The 18,645-nt window shown below is 39.6% G+C and overlaps 1 protein-coding gene across 1 annotated transcript; it reads left to right on the forward strand.

Annotated features, from left to right (window-relative positions):
- The first annotated feature begins 6,029 nt into the window (after positions 1-6,029).
- Positions 6,030-7,687, forward strand: trim63a (tripartite motif containing 63a). Its single transcript, XM_036569797.1, has one exon. It carries the CDS (start codon positions 6,171-6,173, stop codon positions 7,209-7,211), a length of 1,041 nt encoding a protein of 346 aa, XP_036425690.1. The 5' UTR covers positions 6,030-6,170; the 3' UTR covers positions 7,212-7,687.
- The last annotated feature ends 10,958 nt before the right edge of the window (positions 7,688-18,645 follow it).

The raw sequence follows: 18,645 nt of genomic DNA on the forward strand, positions 1-18,645 counted from the left end.
CCGACACGCCCACTTAGATCACAAGGTGCTGCTCATTATTAGTACCCAGAATAAATAAAGGTACGTCAGGGGGAGGAGACCTTTCATACAAAGCCCCCCAGCTTTGGAATAGCCCACCAGTCTGTGTTCGGGACTCAGACACAGCCTCCATCTTTAAGTCTAGGCTAAAAACTTACCTGTTTAGTCGAGCCTTTGGTTAATTAGTTTTCCTGTTAGAATAAGGCGCAGATCTGGGACAGTCCTATGGTAATCTGGGAAAGTTGGTGCTGAACTAATTATCTGTCCCCCTCTCTTTCCCTGAGCTGAGTGGCTGCCCGTCCTAAGAGGGTCTGATGTGAACACCACTCAATCACATCCCAGGGTGATCTGATGCGGCCGGCGCACTGCACAGTGGTGTTAAACTGTATCCACTTATACTGTTTTGTGTCTGTGCTGTTATCGTCTTGGTTCCTCTCAAGGTTTCTTCCTCCTGTTGAGGGAGTTTTTCCTTGCCACTGTTGCCAAGGCTTGCTCACTGGGGGCGTGGACCCGGATTCTCTGTAAAGCTGATTGTGACAACATCTGTTGTAAAAGCGCTATATAAATAAATTTGACTTGACTTGACTTGACTCATAGTATTTACTGAACTCTGTCCACTGTGTATGAAGAAGGAAGACTGACTTTTGGACTCCAACTCTGACAACTGGAGTCAAAGCTTGGAAAAGAAAGTACTGTGCACCATCTAGTGGTGTGTGTCCACAATTACACTTCACAAATCCCACCATTAGTCTTCATCATTGAATATGACATTGAAGTAGAATAAATAAACTACTTTATAGTAACTTATATATTGAAATGTTATAAATATGACATCATAATGTCAACCAAAAAGTATTTTAGAAACAAGATGTTAAAAAAAGTTAATAAAACTGTAAAGATCTATTTATATTCATTTCTTGTCATTAAATTACTATGAAAAGCTATTTGATAAGCATGATTTGGTTACCACTTTTCAAATATGAGGCATTCTGAATACTAATTTCATTAGAAGTTCATTCTCAATGCTATACAGCTTTCTTAGTTATTATGGAATCATTTACAGCTCAGCTAATTATCAAAATTGTATTTTTTACAGCTTTGTGCAGTTACTGTTTGAAACCTGCAGAACATTATAATCATATGAGAACCATAAGAATCATATGAGATAAAGCATGTAGGTTTACTGGTTTTGGATAGTAAATAAAATGGCTATATTTGTGTTGTAGATCTCATGATCCCTGGTTCCTATCAGCACCACTGCAAAGAAATCAGTCAGCAAAGTTTTATACAACACATCATTTCACATTAAACCACTCTGAATCACTTTAGTTACAACAGTTAATTCATGCAGAAATTTTGAGAAATCACTGGAATTCCCCTTTAAGGGAGAAACATAAGGGACTGACGAAAGAGATATTTATATATATACAATTTAGTTAATTTTTGCATATATTTAATTTATTAAGATGTACACAAAGTCACTGCCTTAGACTTCTTTACAGTGGTGGTGATGGGAACCAGGAGTCACAATGTCTACAACACAAATACAGCCATTATTTACTGTCCCAAAGCACCAAATTTAAACTTACAACTAACATTTTTACATGCAATATTGATAATAATAAAATAGTGTAATAGTGTAATTTCTTTGGGGACTATTTTTTTTTTTAGCTCCTGCATGTATCCCTCCACCATGAACATTTTTTAAAATTCTCCAGAGTATCATAAAACACGGTCTCAGGCGTCAGGAAATGTGTCCCCACTTCAGTTAATAACTTTGTGAGGTAGCTTTAAGAGGCATTAAACTCTTTAGATGTCTGGTTCCCATCACCACAACAGAGCATTTCACATTAAACCACTCCAAATGACTTCGCTTCCATATTAACCATTTAATTGTGTAGAAATTTTGAAAAATAAAATAAAAATTTTGGAAAAATGAATTTCCCTTTAAGTACTGAGTTGCTGCTAGAACTGAAATGAAACGTACACCAAGCATATATAAGTACAAGAAAGCTGGACTTTAAAGACAGTAATAAACCTTTAAAGTGAGAGTTGTGAGCTACAGCAACAGCTTCTAGGAGATGAGCACAACAGAATAAACTTACTCCCAAAGAAGGGATTAGGATCTAAATGTTAATAACTAAAATGTGATTGGGTGAAAGATAGATTCCTTTCCACACAAATGTACCTGAGAAATATAAATAAAGCTCAAAAATACTCAGGAAAGTACAATTCATCATAAATGGAACAAAGTTCTCTTAAGTTCACGGTGCTCCGTCCACCCAACTGGAGGACACCGACTGCCATCAGGTTTAGAAGGTGTTTCATAACCTAAGTGTAGGAGTGTCAGTTAGCAGCTGGGTCACACGCTTGTTTATATTTACATGGGCGAGGCGGCGGGGGTGAGTGGACGGATTGTTAAATGTCTGGACATTTCCACTCTGTAATCAGAAAGACGCTACAGCTGACTTTTAATAACGGTCACTGGAGAACCTTGATGTGTATTTTAGGAAAGCACACTGGTGTGAGCCAAAGCGCCCTCATGCAGTCCTGTATCACCCCTAACACACCGGAGGCAGCAGGTAATGAAGGGCTGCACGGTTTTCATACTAAAACAGGAATCTACAACTGTTGGAGGGGAAGTTCACCGATTTATCAAAATTTCAGAGTGGTAAATCAGAGTGGTTTAATGTGAAATGGTGTATTCTGGAGAAATTTACTGACTTTAATTTTTTTACAGTAGTGGTGATGGGAACCTATGGAGCCCTGCTGGCAACATCCCATATAAATGAAAATAATGCATGGCCATGCCTTATTAATACATGGGAATGAGATCCTAATGTATGGCCACAACTTAGTAAGGCTTGGGAATGAGATAATTAAGTTGTGGCCAACACTTAGAAGGTGTGGGATTGAGATAATGCTTTACTAAGTCATGGCCATGCATTAGGATCGTTCTCACTCAGGATGTCACCAGCAGGGCTCCATAGAAACCAGAGAATGCAATGTCTACAACACAAATATAGCCATTTTGTTTACCATCCAAAACGCATCTTGTGAGTTTTAAATGATGAAATAGTGAAAAATACGAAGAACTGTGTTTTCTTTGGCTACTTTTTTATTCTTTATACCACTTAGCATGTAACTCTCTGCCATGAATGGACTTCAAAAAAAGTGTTTTAGGCCAAAACCTTCTCAAAACTATTTGAAATAATGTCTCAGGCATCAGGCTGCATTTATAACAATTTCATTTAAATGTGAGACACCTTTTAGAGGCCTTCAACTCTTCAGACGTCTGGTTCCCATCACCACCACTGTGAACAATTCGGACACATTATATTTCTCTTCAATGTCGCTTTTCACATTAAACCACTCTAATTGTTTTTGTTTTCATCTTAACGATTTAGCTGTGCACCAAATTTAAAAACTCAGTGAAGTTTCCCTTTAAAGAACCAAAATTGAAAAACAGAAAAATTCTAAAACTGAAATGAATCAAAAACCGACCACAACTGGAACTGATATGACATTCAAATGGCAAAAATGGGTGTGAACAAGTAGCTTTTTAGGTTGTGATCAGAAAGGTGGTACGTTATGAACATCACTGGCTTCTAGTCTGGTTTTGGCAATTTATTCCAGCACATTAGATTTGAAATAAAACAAATACTATAAGGCTAAAATCCAGAATGTCAGATCAGAAGGTATTTATGGATATACACTGTAATATAGTCACCCCATTTCAAAGGACCAGCAGTCATGTGACAGAATCTTAAAGTAAAATGTCGTGTTTAGTCCTTGCTTGCAAATACCTTTTAACATTGATAAACACCGGACATCTGAGACCAGCAGACATCACCAGGTTTACTGTCAAGAGAGCAAGACCAAACTCCAGATGTCAATGCAAGCATCCAGAATCCAGAATGAAAAGTTGATCTGTAAACATGCCTCCTCACCTGCTACAGTGATGCTACAACAGTCTCTAGAGTGAGAAAAGCCCCTTCTGATGAGGTATCTTGAAGGTAGACTCTAGATAACTTGCGCTAAAAGTCATAATATCTTTAACGTCATGAAGATTCCCAGCAGTTGTAGAACCTATTTGCGTAATGCATGCTAGGTGAGAGAACAGTGATGGACTTAAACACAAAAGTGACACAAAATCATGAAATCTTCCAAAAACAATGAGGCTGAAAGATGTAATATTGCGCTGCAGCACATAACACAACATGACAATAATATTTTAAATGGTAGTTTCAGGTTGGAGTGCTCCTTTAACTCTCCTGGGCATAAACTAATGATGCAGTAACACATAGCTGACCAAGAAGCGACTGAACTGTGAACGACTATCTCCTAAAATGGGAGGACTGCGTATCAAAAGCCATATCATTTCTACAGAATTCAGCTAATATGATTATACATACTCTCAAATAAATTTTAGACATTCATAATAGAAATATAGCACAGTGCTCTTTCATGTACTATTTTCAAAAACATTGTCATAATCGTGAAACTTTGAAAATGAAAATCATAATTTTAACCGGTGGTTATTTATTTGTTTGCCGTGTGATAAAATATCCACCTCATTGCAAAAAAAAATGATGCCTCATCCCAAAAACAATCAGGTTCAAACTGAGTTTACGTCCACGTGCACCACCATACTGCAAAAGATCTGACCACGTTCCAATCCATCAGCATGGAAGCATCCTGTTTGGCACGGCTTATTTTGAAACGCTGGAGCACTATATATACTGGATAATGAGTGCTTCACTTTCAGAGGAAAGTTGCACAAGCTGCTTTCGAGGGGTGGCGAGGCGCATGGATGTTGGACACATGACTGTCTGTTTACAGGAGCACGTTGAGCAACAGCGCAGTCACAACAGGAACAGATTTCCAGAGAGGAGTGGGTCTGCTTTCACTATGGCCCAGCCATAACCCTGTACTTTTCTAGATCTTCAAGGAAAGGTACTGGGAAACAACTGTGAGAATTTCGGGAGTTGTTTGGGAACACTGGTGGGCAAGGAAAGGAACATGTTTGCCCAGGGGTATTTGATTAAAATTCAGTAAGGTCCAGTTAGAGAAAATTTCCTCAAGCAAAGGTCCGGAACATCATAATGTCTGACTTGCATTATGACTCGGTGCCATATACTGTTTACTGAAGTAGCCTAGTAGGTATATCAACTTATACAGTCGACAACTGAATGTCAAATCAAATAAAGTGCAATTCAGTCATATTTCAACAACATTTATTGTAAGTTTTCCCTTTTTAGAGCACGACATGTGAAATAACTTCCCTCTGACTCACTTTCTCCTCCGACTGCTGTGTCTCGCCTCGTCCTTCCCCTGTGCATGCGTCACTCACTCAAGTCTCAGTGCTCATTGTAAAGCACAGATCTGATTGGCTGAGTAGCGTCACGTGTGATATTTTCAACACATGCGATTGGTCTCTGAGTTTCCCAGCTGCTAAAGCTACCATAAAGGCTAGAGAAGTTGTGCCGATTAAAATAGGACCACCTGGTCGAAATTAAATAATTATCCATAGTTTATCAGTTATAGGTTCAGGTCCGCATAGGACAGCGTCTGGGTCTGGACTCTGACCTCGGTCCGCCTATTAGTGACCTCTGTATTTGCCATTGCAAAACTTGCCCTACCTTGCCTAAGTTCTGGCCTAATCTAAACATAATAAACCAAATTAGAAACCAAAACAAAAAAGCAGTAAACAACCATGAGTTATGTACCACTTCACCTGAAATGTTGTTCAACAAGCGACGGACCTTTCTATGAGTGTCTTTGAGGTCACATGGGGCTTGTTTGGCTTGCCCATTTGATCCTCCCATTCCACAGATGGAGTGCTTGGATGGGGGGGGTTTGTTGCTAAGTTTGGCATGTGACTAGACGCGGTGGGCTGGGTTAAGAGGTGGTATGTTTTCTCCGAATCAAGCCTCACAAACAAGGAGGATGGAATCTTGCCACAGCCACCCCATGGATCAAATGTCACAAGCAGCCGGCTGGTATATAAGCTGAGGGCGGCCCACTGGGCTGCTAGATTAAAATAAACTTGGCCAGAGACAGAAGCAACCAGGGAAGTGCCACGAGCTTCAAGAACACAGCAAACCAGCGACAAGAAACGGACTGGGATACCGCTACCTTAAAGAAAAGACATGGACATCCAGACGGGCCAAATAGTGAGTACCCCGAGTACTCTGGAGAGCCTGGAGAAGCAGCTGAGCTGCCCCATCTGCTTGGACATGTTCACCAAGCCTGTGGTCATCCTGCCCTGCCAGCACAACCTTTGCCGCAGCTGCGCCAACGACCTCTATGACTCCCGCAACCCCTACCACTTCTCAGGAGGCATCTTCCGTTGCCCTACCTGCCGATTCGAGGTGGTGCTGGACCGCCACGGCGTCTATGGGCTGCAGAGGAATCTCCTTGTGGAGAACATTATTGACATCTACAAGCAACAATTGGAAAACGGTGGTGGTGGTGGTCTTGAGCCCCCCCTGAAAGACAAAGACACCAAAGAGCTAATGTGCCAGGAGCACGAGGATGAGCGCATCAACATCTACTGTGTCACCTGCCAGGTCCCCACGTGCTCAATGTGCAAGGTGTTCGGCCAACACAAGGACTGCGAAGTGTCCCCCCTGAAGAGCGTCTATGAAGTCCAGAAGGCTGAGCTCAAAAACTCAGTGGACATGCTAGCAGCTAGCAACAACTGCATGCAAGCAATGATAGCCCAGCTGGAGGACACCTGCAAGACCGTGGAGGAGAACAGTCAGCTGCAGAAGCAGAGGCTGGGAGAGAAGTTCGATCTACTCTACGCCATCCTGGAAGAGCGCAAGGCCCAACTGCTGGATCACATCGCCCAGGAGCAGGACGAGAAGGTGGCGGTGGTGCGATCGCTAGTTCAGCAGTACAATGAGCAGCTGCAGGCCAGCACTAAGCTGATGGACAGAGCCTCCCAGAGCATGGACAACAGCAACATAGCTGAGTTCCTCATCTCCGCAAAGAAGTTCATCACAGAGGCCAAGGACACAGCCAAGAATTCCCAAATCCAGAGGCCAGAACCTGGTTTTGAGAAAATGGACCACTTCACATTGTTCACTGATGATGTAGAGGCCACGCTTGCAAAAATGGACTTCGGAGCAGGTGATGAGGAGGAGGAGGAGGACTTTGAAGAGGCAGAAGAGGAAGAGGAGGAGTAAGCAGTGATAAACTTTTACACTGGAGGCAAAGACTAAGATGTTTTGTGAGAAAAGGTTAGAAAAAGTGATTTGACACACCCATTGATACATAATCAATCGGGAACATGCTCTAGCTGCTTTTGGAAACTGTGACAAGCGTGTGCAATCTCAGCAGTTTTTTGTATAAAGACAAACTGCATCATTTCCACATTTCCACTTGACTTTTATACTTTTGTATTTGTACGGATGTTCATGTTTTATTATTTTTTGATATCTGCTAGTTTTCCCACAGATGACAAGGTTTACACTTGAATATTCTGTATTAGATTTGTTTGATAACTGGCTTGCTGTAGAATACAGCTGCACTAGTTAGGTTTTAGAGTGTCTCTCAAAATGTTTGAATACTTGAAATGCTACTTTGTGCACTCATCAATTACTGTAAAATTTTATTTTCATTGGATAATTCAGTGGGAATAAAGAGTTTACAAAAAAAAAAAGATTCAACTTCTGTTCAAAATCAGTCACTCGAATCCTCACACACCTCCTCAGTCCTTCCGTGTAAGCACGTTTAACCAACTTCATCCTGTCCCGTTTTGCTTTTTGCCGTTCAAGAGGCCGACTATTTCTGCTAGGTGAGAATGAGAGAAGCCATGGAGCTCCAGGAATAGCACACAGTGTTCAGCGGACCTCATGTTTCCATCCTTGACAATTACAGCTGCCAGCAGAAATGCCAGCCAGGGCTATGGGCCAGAGGTCAACTCTGATTCTACCGCAGTTCCAGATAGTTGCTAGGACCCCACACAAACTGTGTGGTTCAGATTTGAACAACGTCTATTAAAAGGGTTTCATTAAGCAAAGAAAAGGCAACTTTGCAGGAAAAGGTAAAACATTTTTTACTTTTAATGTAAAAAAAAATCACAAAAAAGATTTTATTCCAAGCGATTGTGAAACATTTCTATTTGTTCACTTATCAAGAATTTTTTACACAACCTAAAGTGCAGCTACTGTTCTCAAATGATGCATAAAAATTGGCGATATGCTAATGTTCAAAGGTTTAGTAGGACGCCAGTAAAATGTAAATAAAATTGAAGATTTTTTTTTATGGGCCCAGAATCATGACCATTTGAAAGATTAATGTAAATAAGTAATTATTTATGCTGTATTATTTATGATTTAATAATCCAGATATTGAACAAAACAGATTTTGTGGTCAATAGTTTGTACTATTTTAATTCACATTATCCCAGTTAGAATCATACATATATTGTCAACATGGCAGGTGATTCCAAGCTTTTAAATGGTAGTGTGCAATAAATAATGGGACAATGACCATTTTGGGGGCTTTCAACTCTGATTCTCATACAGTTACCTTGAAATTAAACCTGACATTCCTGTACATTAGCTTCACATTCAGACTCACTGTTTAATTTTACATCCAAAATGCTGTAGTACGGAGGGAAAACAATAAGAATGGGGTCAATGTCCATTCAGAAATAGAATCATGCCGTAGAGCGATTAATAAACTCAAAGCACCAAAAAGGCAGAACCTAATAACACTAAATCAGCCATGTTTTAGAAAGAAAAGTTCTTCCTAAACACTAATAAAAATAAACTATATCATGTTACTAACTAAAGTAATCCTAAACCAATGGCTGTGAGAAGCATTTCTACATAATGAAGTTGTTGAGACATAAACGAAGTCTTCAGAGTGATGTGAAATAAAACTTACAGACTCTGATCTTTACAGTGGTGGTGATGGGAACCAGGGGTCATAATGTCTACAACTCAAATATAGCCATTTTACTTACTGTCCAAAACCACCAGTGAACCTACATATATCTTCTGTAATATTAATGATGGTAAAAAAAATCGTAAATTCAAAAAAACTAATTTTCTTTAGGTGCTACTTTGCCTTACAGTGACCTGCATGTATCTTTCCACCATGAGTGAATTCCAAAAATGCAGTGTATTCATAACCACTTCAAGTAATTGCTTTCTCTGAGGGAGTTTTAGAGGGATTGAACACTTTATCGTAGAGAAATTTACTGGCTTAAATAGCCATTTTATGTACTATCCAAAACAACCAAATTTGAACGTACACGTCTTTTGAGTGTTTACATGCAATTTTGACAATAATAGTGGTAAAAGAGGAAAAAAATAAGTTTTAAATAGTGGTATATGAGGAAGAAATAAGCTTTAAATAGTGGTAAATGAGGAAGAAATAAGCTTTAAATAGTGGTAAATGAGGAGGAAATAAGTTTTCTTTTGGGGACTATTTTGCCTTAGAATGCCTTGTATGTACCCCTCCACAGTGAACATTTAAAAAATTCTCCAAATTATTGTTTGATGAGGTCTCAGGTATCAGAAATTGTATTTGCACTAGTTCATTTAATAACTTTCTGTAATTAAGCTTTTAGAGGCTCTTTAGCCGTCTGGTTCCTATCACCACTACTGTGGACAATTCTTAGTTGATTTCTCTAGAATGGAACAATTTACATCAAACCACTCTGAATGACTTTGTTTACATCTTAGTTACTTAATTATGCAGACATTTTGAGACATCAGAGGAATTTCATCTTTGTAAATTGCAAAAAGAAACAGCAAAAAATTGTGTCCCTTTCAGGAAAACAGTCTTCCTATACTGAGATTTCTCTTTAATCAAATTTCAATTCCTTGTGTAAGTGCAGTGGGTAAGAATACACCAGTACCCCCTTTGGCCTCTTTGTGACAGCTGACCCTTACTCATCAACCTTTCACGTGTGGAGGGCCAAGACTCAACCATGAACTCAGTGCCCTGTGGACCAAATCCTGGGGCTCATAATCATCTAGGTCTTTGTGACAACACTACAGCTAGAAGGACTAAGATATCAGACTGTCAGACTATCAGTAACAGCTCAAGAAGGAAGCAGAGGCTATCAGGGAGAATGCGAACTCAATGCAAGTCCATACAAGCCAAGTAGGTCTTTGTCTAGTACCACTTCTACAGCTGCTTGCTGGCTGACTTGTTGATCTGAAATGTTCCACCTATGTGGGGCCCAGCTTCTCTATTCCCACTGTATATGTATACTGTATGGCACGAAGAAGAGCTCTCATATTCCCGACATGCCGGAGGATGCTCTGGCACATGATACCACAACACTGGCAACAGTGGAGCTGAGTCTGCAACAAGCAAACTAAACCAAATAATGTTGCAAGCAGTGATTATGCACTGGCATGGCAGATCTGCCATTAGTCCTCAAAGAAATTACACCGTTTAACCAGCTTTGGAAAGATGTAGGCTGTTACTTCCCGGGCCTGCTGCCGTTATACATACACCCAGATCTCTATTAAGGACTGAGCAGCTAAACAAAATATACTCACAGAACAACCACTTTTGTTTCCTTAAAGAATTTGTCCTAAAGGATGGTTCTTCAAAAAAGCGTTTTTAAAAATGAGATCTTAGGAGCCTTTTTAAAGTACACAGAAGCTCTACATACTGTAAAGTGTTCCATTCCAAAGTTCCACTGGTGTGGAGTAAGACAAAGGGGAGGCCATGATTCCACCACGAGAAAGGGTCTTTATTACACATCAGGGCATAAAGGGACACACAAAGCACTGAACTCGTGGTGGAGGTCATCACTAGCCATATACTTCACCCTCAGTAACCAACAACCCACACTGACTAAACCCAGTCCCCAAAACAGAGCACAATAACACATACCACATACCTTTAACTGACAAACAACAAAATAAACAATGTTTAAGCCCCTTTTCCGGAGGGCGTGCCCAGCCCCATAAGCCTCCTGGTAGGCCATCAGTATAGCCACATCTCATGAGCTTCCAGAGGCCTCCTTCAAGTTTTCCCCCACTGTACATATCATTTTTTTTATTATCACTGACTGGAGAACCATTCAGCTCCATTAAACAACTCTATTCATGCTACCGTCACTGTGTTTTTGACTCAACTGACGAGAGTCCAACAATTACATTACATACTGGGTAAAATATGCTTTCTGTGGTTTCAGGCAGAATCCTGAAACCAAAGTCAAAAACCACCAAAGAGTGACTCTTCACGGCCAAAGATTTCCCTAAACCTCATTCTTGGAATCTTTGTGTCAGGAAAAAAAATCTCCTTAATATCACTGTAATTTCTCCTAGACAACAGTGAAATCAGATGAAAAGAAAAAGGAGACTTTTGCTCAGATGTTTCTCCTGAGGAGAAGATGGCTGCAATCTTTCACGTGTCTCTTCTTGAGTTTTAGTACAGATCTCAGTAAGGTCACATGGTGTGATCAGATTTGCAGAGGTAATAATGCTCATGTTTATCTGCAACTGAATTCTTATCTCTTCATTGTCTCTCCTGTATCTCATACCCTGAGTCTCCTGAGCCATCAAAGAGCAAATCTTAAGCAATGAATTCCATTGGGATGTTTACAACAGAACTTTTAGAGGTGCCTTATATAGGAATGCAATGACAGAATTTATTGGATGGCCAAGGACATCCGGATATCCCCGCAGGTCCTGGACCTTGAACCTAGAACCTATGATTATGGTTGCACTGAACTTTACTGCATTCCTTGACCCACAGGTCTCTGTGTCATAGTGACAGCTGACTTTCTGTCTTGTCATATCACAGCTAGGCCTGCTGCAATAATGACATAATTGGCTGAATGTAATTATTTCAGCTGATGCTTAAGCTGGCCAAAATGATTTTCCACAGTTCTTGTCTTTCACAATTTCTGAATTGGGTGCATTTTTATTGTGTTGATGCAAATATGCGTAAAAAAACACATTTCTTGAGAAAGTTCATCTACAAATGCAAGCTGAGACATAACTAAACAAAGCGGCAGCCATATGTCAGCAACATCCAGAAATGCCGCCAACTTCTCTGGGCTAGGCCGGCCCCACACTAATGACATAATTGGCTGATTGTAATTTTTCCAGCTGATGCTTGAGTTGGCCGCATATTTTCTTTTCTTTCACAGTATATGAATTAGGTGCATTTTTGTTGTGTTGAAAAACCTTTGCGTAAACACATTTATTGAGACAGTTTGTCTACAAAGCAAAGCAGAAGCCATATAACAGCAACGTCCAGAAACGCCGCTGACTTCTCTGGGCTAAAGCTCATCTGAGATGGACTGATGCAAACTGGAAATGTGTGCCGTGGTCTGACAGATCCACTTTTCAAATTGTTTTTGGTAATAATAACATTGTGTTCTCAGGGCTAAAGAGGAGATGGAGCATCTCAGTTGTTACTGATGTTTTAGGGCTGTGCCAAATGACATGTGCAACTTGCATATCTGTGAAGGCGCCAATTATGCATTGTGGGGCAACATACGCTGCCATTTACATGACGTCTTTGTCGGGGACGTCCCTGCTTGTTTCGCCAAGACAACGCCAGGCCACATTCTACATGTGTTACAACAGCGTGGCTTTGGAGGAAGAGAGAGCAGGTGCTAGACTGGCCTGCCTGCAGTCCAGACCTGTCTCCCATTGAAAACATGTGGCACTTTATGAAGCACATATATGACAATGGAGACACTGGCCAGACACTGTTGAACAGCTGAAGTGCTGTGAGAATGTCAAGTGAGAATGAAAAAAAAAAATCTACTTTCACAAATACAACATTTGGAATCCTCAGTTCTCAAACGATTCCTGAATGTTATTAAAAGGAAAGGTGATGTAACGCAGTGTTGTGTTGCACACTTAACACACTTTGTACTGTTTTTAAAATACAGGTCAAAAAGCATTGATAAATCATTGTGGTCTCTTTTTATTGACATTTCTCCAACTGTCTGAACTTTTTTGAAACTAGGTTTATACTTAAGCAATAGAACACACAAGGGAACGTGTTATCGCCAAATAACATCACGTCTGTGATTTGGTCACAGGCGTGAGCCAAAGGCGTGGTCAAATGTGATCTTAAAAGTATCCATTTTCTGTTTGTGGCAAAGTAAGAAGTAAAAACGTTCAAATGGCTTGAGCGTCTCCTACAGCTGTCAAAGTCGTTGCTTAGCAACAGCGTCTCAGTGGAGTGATAGTGTTTGTGAAAAACCTGTGATGTTATGGTGAAATAACAGCATAGTTAGAGACACTTCTCAACCAATCAGCTTGTGTGGCCGGAACTAACTGTTGTATAAATGGCAGATAAAATTTCATTATCATGACAGGCCTAATCAAGGCACTGTACAGTGCATATATATATATATATATATATATATATATATATAATGTTTATATGCTCCCCATCAAGATGCATTCAGTATGGTAATGACCCCTCTGAATATTTGCTTTCATGATCATCAGTTATATAACTAGATACCTCACACACGTACAAATCAAGTATTGGTCTTTTTGTGCCAGTTTTATTTCTGGATCTTGCTGCAACTATTCTCTGAGGATCAACCTCACGCACAGACCGCATTGTACTCTATGTGCCCTGGTTTCATCTCCATGCTCTCTTGAGGAAGCTGCTTAGTTCTGTCTAGCTCTCTCCTGTACTACTCAGCAGAAAAAAACATTTAACCAGAATGTCTGGACTGATACATCCACGTCTGGCACATTGAAGTAGAGCAGCTAGCAGCTCAAAACTGCTTCTCTAAATAAGAGCAGGACTTCCCCTGGCTGACCAACAGGGTTGAGGCGGTATACTGCAGCTAAATTTAGAGTTGTGAATCAGCCTGCCCTTAGCCCCTGGAGCACTGCACTGAAGGACAATCTCTCAGTCAGCTCCCACCCCTTCACCAGGAACAAGACCAGAGCTCTAGGTCCAGCCATGACCTCAGAGATGGGCTTGTGCAACGGTCACAAATGCTAGTACCTCTGCAACAGGGAATGCAAAAGGTCATGCTGCTACAAGTGTCTTTCAGCTAAATGAGGCAATAGCTTCCATGCGTCCAATCCTTAGAAAATGCAGGTATTGCCAGAGTTTACAAAAGCATGGTGTAATTCGATATCACTAATAGCTCAGTAAAGCAGCCAGTTTCTGTTGGAAGTTAAGATGCTACACTTTCAATTGATAGTGTGTTTGCATTCCTAAGTAGAAGAGATGTTTTATTCTGATTTGACTTTGATGAAAAGTTCATTTTGTGCACAAAGTTACTTTTTCTACAGAAAGAAAACACATCCTTTACATTTTTGCCATGTTTTGTCAGGCATAGATAATCAAGTTTGGGGACAAATGTGTGGTGGGCTCCTAGCTGGCTACATGTTAATGGTGGTCTGTGATTTTTTTTATAACATATTTAAATGTTCTCACCATGCTGCATACTCTGGGGCTTGAAGTATGCAAAACTAAAATCAGGTAATCTAAGTGGTTCTACCACTAAATGTTTATGGGCCATTTATATCTTACCTTTGATGGCTTTTTTGGAAATAGATAGTTTGCATATCGCTGATGACAACAGCGCAACTTGTTTGGCATGGAAAATGGGTTAACTCTACTTTGTTGGGGTAGCACGGCTCATGTTTATAGGTCCCCTAGGCACAGCTTCTGTATAGTATTTTTCCTTTAAGTATTTTATTTTTAATATTGCCGGTGTGCTGATTGAAAAATGTCTGTTGCTGAGCAGCAACTGAAGGAAAAAATTAAGTAAATGTTCATGAAAGACATGCAGAGCATCAGGATTATGATTGGCAGTAATACAATGACAAGGTTAAAATTATTATTATTATTATTTTATTTTTTTTGCTGTACTGCTTGTAAAATCAGATTCAGTTTAAGGGGAGCCTGGCCACTTCCTTCTCCTCCCGTTACATTAGACTGCGAAATGAATGGTCTTTAGCGAATGGTCCTCAGTCCTCAGTGAATGATGTGAATGGAGCTAAATGGCTAATAATGAAAAAAATATATACTTATCTCCCTGACCATTTGTACAAGACCTTTGTTTAGTTTTGAAAGGTGGAGAGATGTATTTCACTAAAACATCAAAGACAATTTGCCAATATCTTTCCAGTTTTCTAGAGCAAATGGGTTATGGGCAGTAGGATGCTAGCATTACTGCTACCAAGTGCTGATTGGCTGGTGAGCTGTTCAGCTCAATGAGTGAAATGATTCACTTGCATTGACATCATGGACTTACATGAAGCACTGCTAGAAATGTATATAACTGGAGGTTGAAGGTGCTCATAAAATCCAAATATTAAAATATAACAGCAGTGTTAAACTATTATGTGCTGTACTGTTTAGAAAATGCCGGTGTTTTTCTGTATAAAAATTAACTACACAAAAACTCCACAGCGCTCCATTTGTTTTGGATTCACTTGGGAGCGCCCTCTAGTGTCTGACAAACCCAAAAGTCAGCGGTATTCTCCTCACTACACATTCTCTGGTAAAATTCCTGTAGCAAGTCAAGGAAGCTGTTTAAATTTTGTCAGAATTGCTCAGAATAGTTGCTTGGACCCCTGGGCACACACACATAAAACCACTGCGAGGATCCTGCCTGTTTTTTGTCATTTGTCCTGATATAGAAACAAAAACATGAATAAAATTCAAATGTAATTTAGTATATAACTACAGTCTTATGCAAAAGTTTGAAAGCCCTGGTCAAATGATGTGATGGACTGGTGACCTGTCCAGGGTGTATACAGCCTTCCACCCAATGACTGCTGGGATAGGCTCCAGCTCCCCCCACGACCCAGAAGGATAAGCGGCTTAGAAGATGTGTGTGTGTGTGTGGTCAAATGAGATGGATTAATTACTGTTCTCTGTAGGGTGTGTTAACTTATTTTCACTTAAAAAATCAACAAAAGATGTAATTTGACCAGAGCTTTTAAAACAGACTGTATATAATCTGATAACTAATCATCCTAAGAAGATCCACTGCACTTGTACAAGATTATATTAACAAAGACTATTATTTATTATAAGCTACATTTAGCTATTAATGCAAAAAAAATGGGAAAAATGTGGACAGAGGGAATAGTAAACTACATTCTGACCCTATTATTCTAAATTGTCCTCCAACTTCCACACCTAGTGAAAGATGTAACTCAAAAACCATGACCTGAGATTCTGCAGTGTACGCATTCAAGAGTCTTGGTGTGTGTAAAAATATCCACAGTTCATTTTTAGACACAGCGGTCACTGCCTGTAGATGGTCGTACAGTAAATAGAATCTTTCTCTCTGTCACCTTGCCATGTGCCTCCCTGGCCTATAAAGTACAATCAGGTCTACCCACAGTCGATTCACATGTCTGCAGTGTAAGGAAATTGGAAAATCTCCTCAGATGTGAAACGCAAACCTTTGAAAGCTACACAGTTTGTGCCTGTGGACAGTTGGTGTTTCTAAACTTTGTGAAAAAAGATTATCAGGCCTGTTATGTACAGTTTGGCAACAAGGCTGATAGTAACAGGGTTTATGTTGGCCTAATTATTTATTACATTATTAATAAAGAAAGCTGGCGAAATTAATTATTGCACTTATGTTGAAAGCCATGGTACCATGTAGTCATGAGTATAAGATCTTTTATCATTTTTGCATGGAAGTGCAAAAACAAAATGCTGCCTGCATATTAAATTAAAGAATCATTGTTATGAGGAAAACAATTCAAATGGACAAAAATATGGCACACAGCTTATTTTACTTCTTTGTCAGATGAAATTATATCATTTCCTGTGAGCCATTCTAATTGTATAACTGTGTAAACAGACATGCTTTTGGTAACAGGGCTGATTTAGGATTTGGGGGGATGTATATATATATTTTCAAATACTACTGTTAATGTCAGTTTTTCACAGCAAAAGAGGAAAATGTTTTGCATTTAAAATATGTAACATTAATTAGCCCAGCTGAAAAAAACAGCACAGACCAGCAAGCATTTCATGTTGGTCTAAGCTGGTCTAAGCTGGTTTAGCTGGCCGCCCCAGCATGGTCTTGCTGGTTGACCAGCATACCAGCATCAAAACAGATGCTGATTTTGATGGTGATCAGTATATCAACTTTCATTACTGCTGACCAGCAGACCAGCATCAAAAACACATGCTGGTTTTTCTGGTCTCTATGCTTCTAGCAGAGAGATAAAAAATTATTCTATACATTTTCAATCAGAAGGTTAAACGGACTTGGGGCACAGATTAATGAACGTCATTGACAATTATCAGTGTAAACGATCTCACAATGCATATGTAAAAAATAAATAAAAATGTTTTTTAAAAATGTGCACAGTTTCACCCGCTTTAGGGTCTGATTCACCAGTTAAAGCTTTTAATCGATGCCAAATCTCCACCAACTGTACTGTGTAAAGTTTTAGTACATCAGTCTTGGCTACAGTAGCCAACACAAATGAAATTCAAAACGTTCTCTGGGTTAAATAAAGTTAGCTAAATAGTAATTACCAGTATTTAACAGTATTTACTATTTATCTAGGTCAATTTATGCTAATCTAAAGTGTGCGGTTTAACAGTTTTTAATCGTTTAAAGGCTTTTGTTCCTCTTCCTAGTATGAGCAAACTTATCTTGGCTAGTCTAGTCCTAAATCAGAATGAACGGAATGAATTAATGGGTTTCAATGCTAACTTAGCCAAATGATAATTAGGAATACAAAAGTGAGAAAATAATGTAAAATATATGGCTGTAGTCTGTTTCTGTTCTTAGTTCCACCCATTAGCAAATGACAGACAGAAATCAGAAAGGACTCTGGGTTGAATGTTAGGCTAGCCCAGGGCTCGAGAACCCAAATGTTAAGAAGAGCCATTTTGTCCTTTCAATTAAAAACCAAACCACTTTGGGAGCCACAACACTTTATGTCCATTTTACCATCTTGGCAGTAAATAAGTCTTATTACAGGCTAAAAAATATAATATAAATGAAAACGCAGACTTACTTTGCTCTGCTTTAATCTTTAGCTCAGCTATAGCCGCTTTTCTCGCATCTCCAGCAGGAAACTTTTTTTGCAAAAGTAGAATAGTTTCACGTCTCTCAGCATTCGGCTTTGTACAAGGCTGACGTCAGCCTCTTATTCTCCAGCTTTTTGTTAGAATTTCCTGTTCCACCTTAAATGGAGCCTGAGGCACCAGAATATAACTGCTGTACCATTTAAGGTGGAAAATGAAAAATTCAAATGGGAAGCTGGTGAATAAGAAACTGACTTCAGCCTTGTGACTTTTTAGCGTTTGACAGTTTCTTGTTGGAGATTAAACGTATCAGGAAACCAGCTGGAGTGATTATAAAAGTGCTTACAAAGTCGGTTTGTCACCAAATTATCGATGTTTGTCTTAAATCTCTCTCTATGTTTTTTCGTTAGCTGCTAGCTAGGCGAGACTGTTATCTGCGTTGCTATGGTGACCAGCAGTCTGTGTGCCAACCTTCAGGGTTAAAGCATGAATTAGCAGTTCTACATTAACTCCAGAGTTTAAGACCATTTATTGTTAAACTGTGTTGAACGATCAGCAGAGCTTTATTTTACTGTAAAGGAGGATTATTTTATTTTTTACCTACAAATCTAATTCAGCTGTGGAGCCACAACAGGGCAGTAA

The sequence above is a fragment of the Colossoma macropomum genome, unplaced genomic scaffold (genome assembly GCF_904425465.1).
Source record: "Colossoma macropomum unplaced genomic scaffold, Colossoma_macropomum, whole genome shotgun sequence".
Taxonomy (NCBI): domain Eukaryota; kingdom Metazoa; phylum Chordata; class Actinopteri; order Characiformes; family Serrasalmidae; genus Colossoma; species Colossoma macropomum.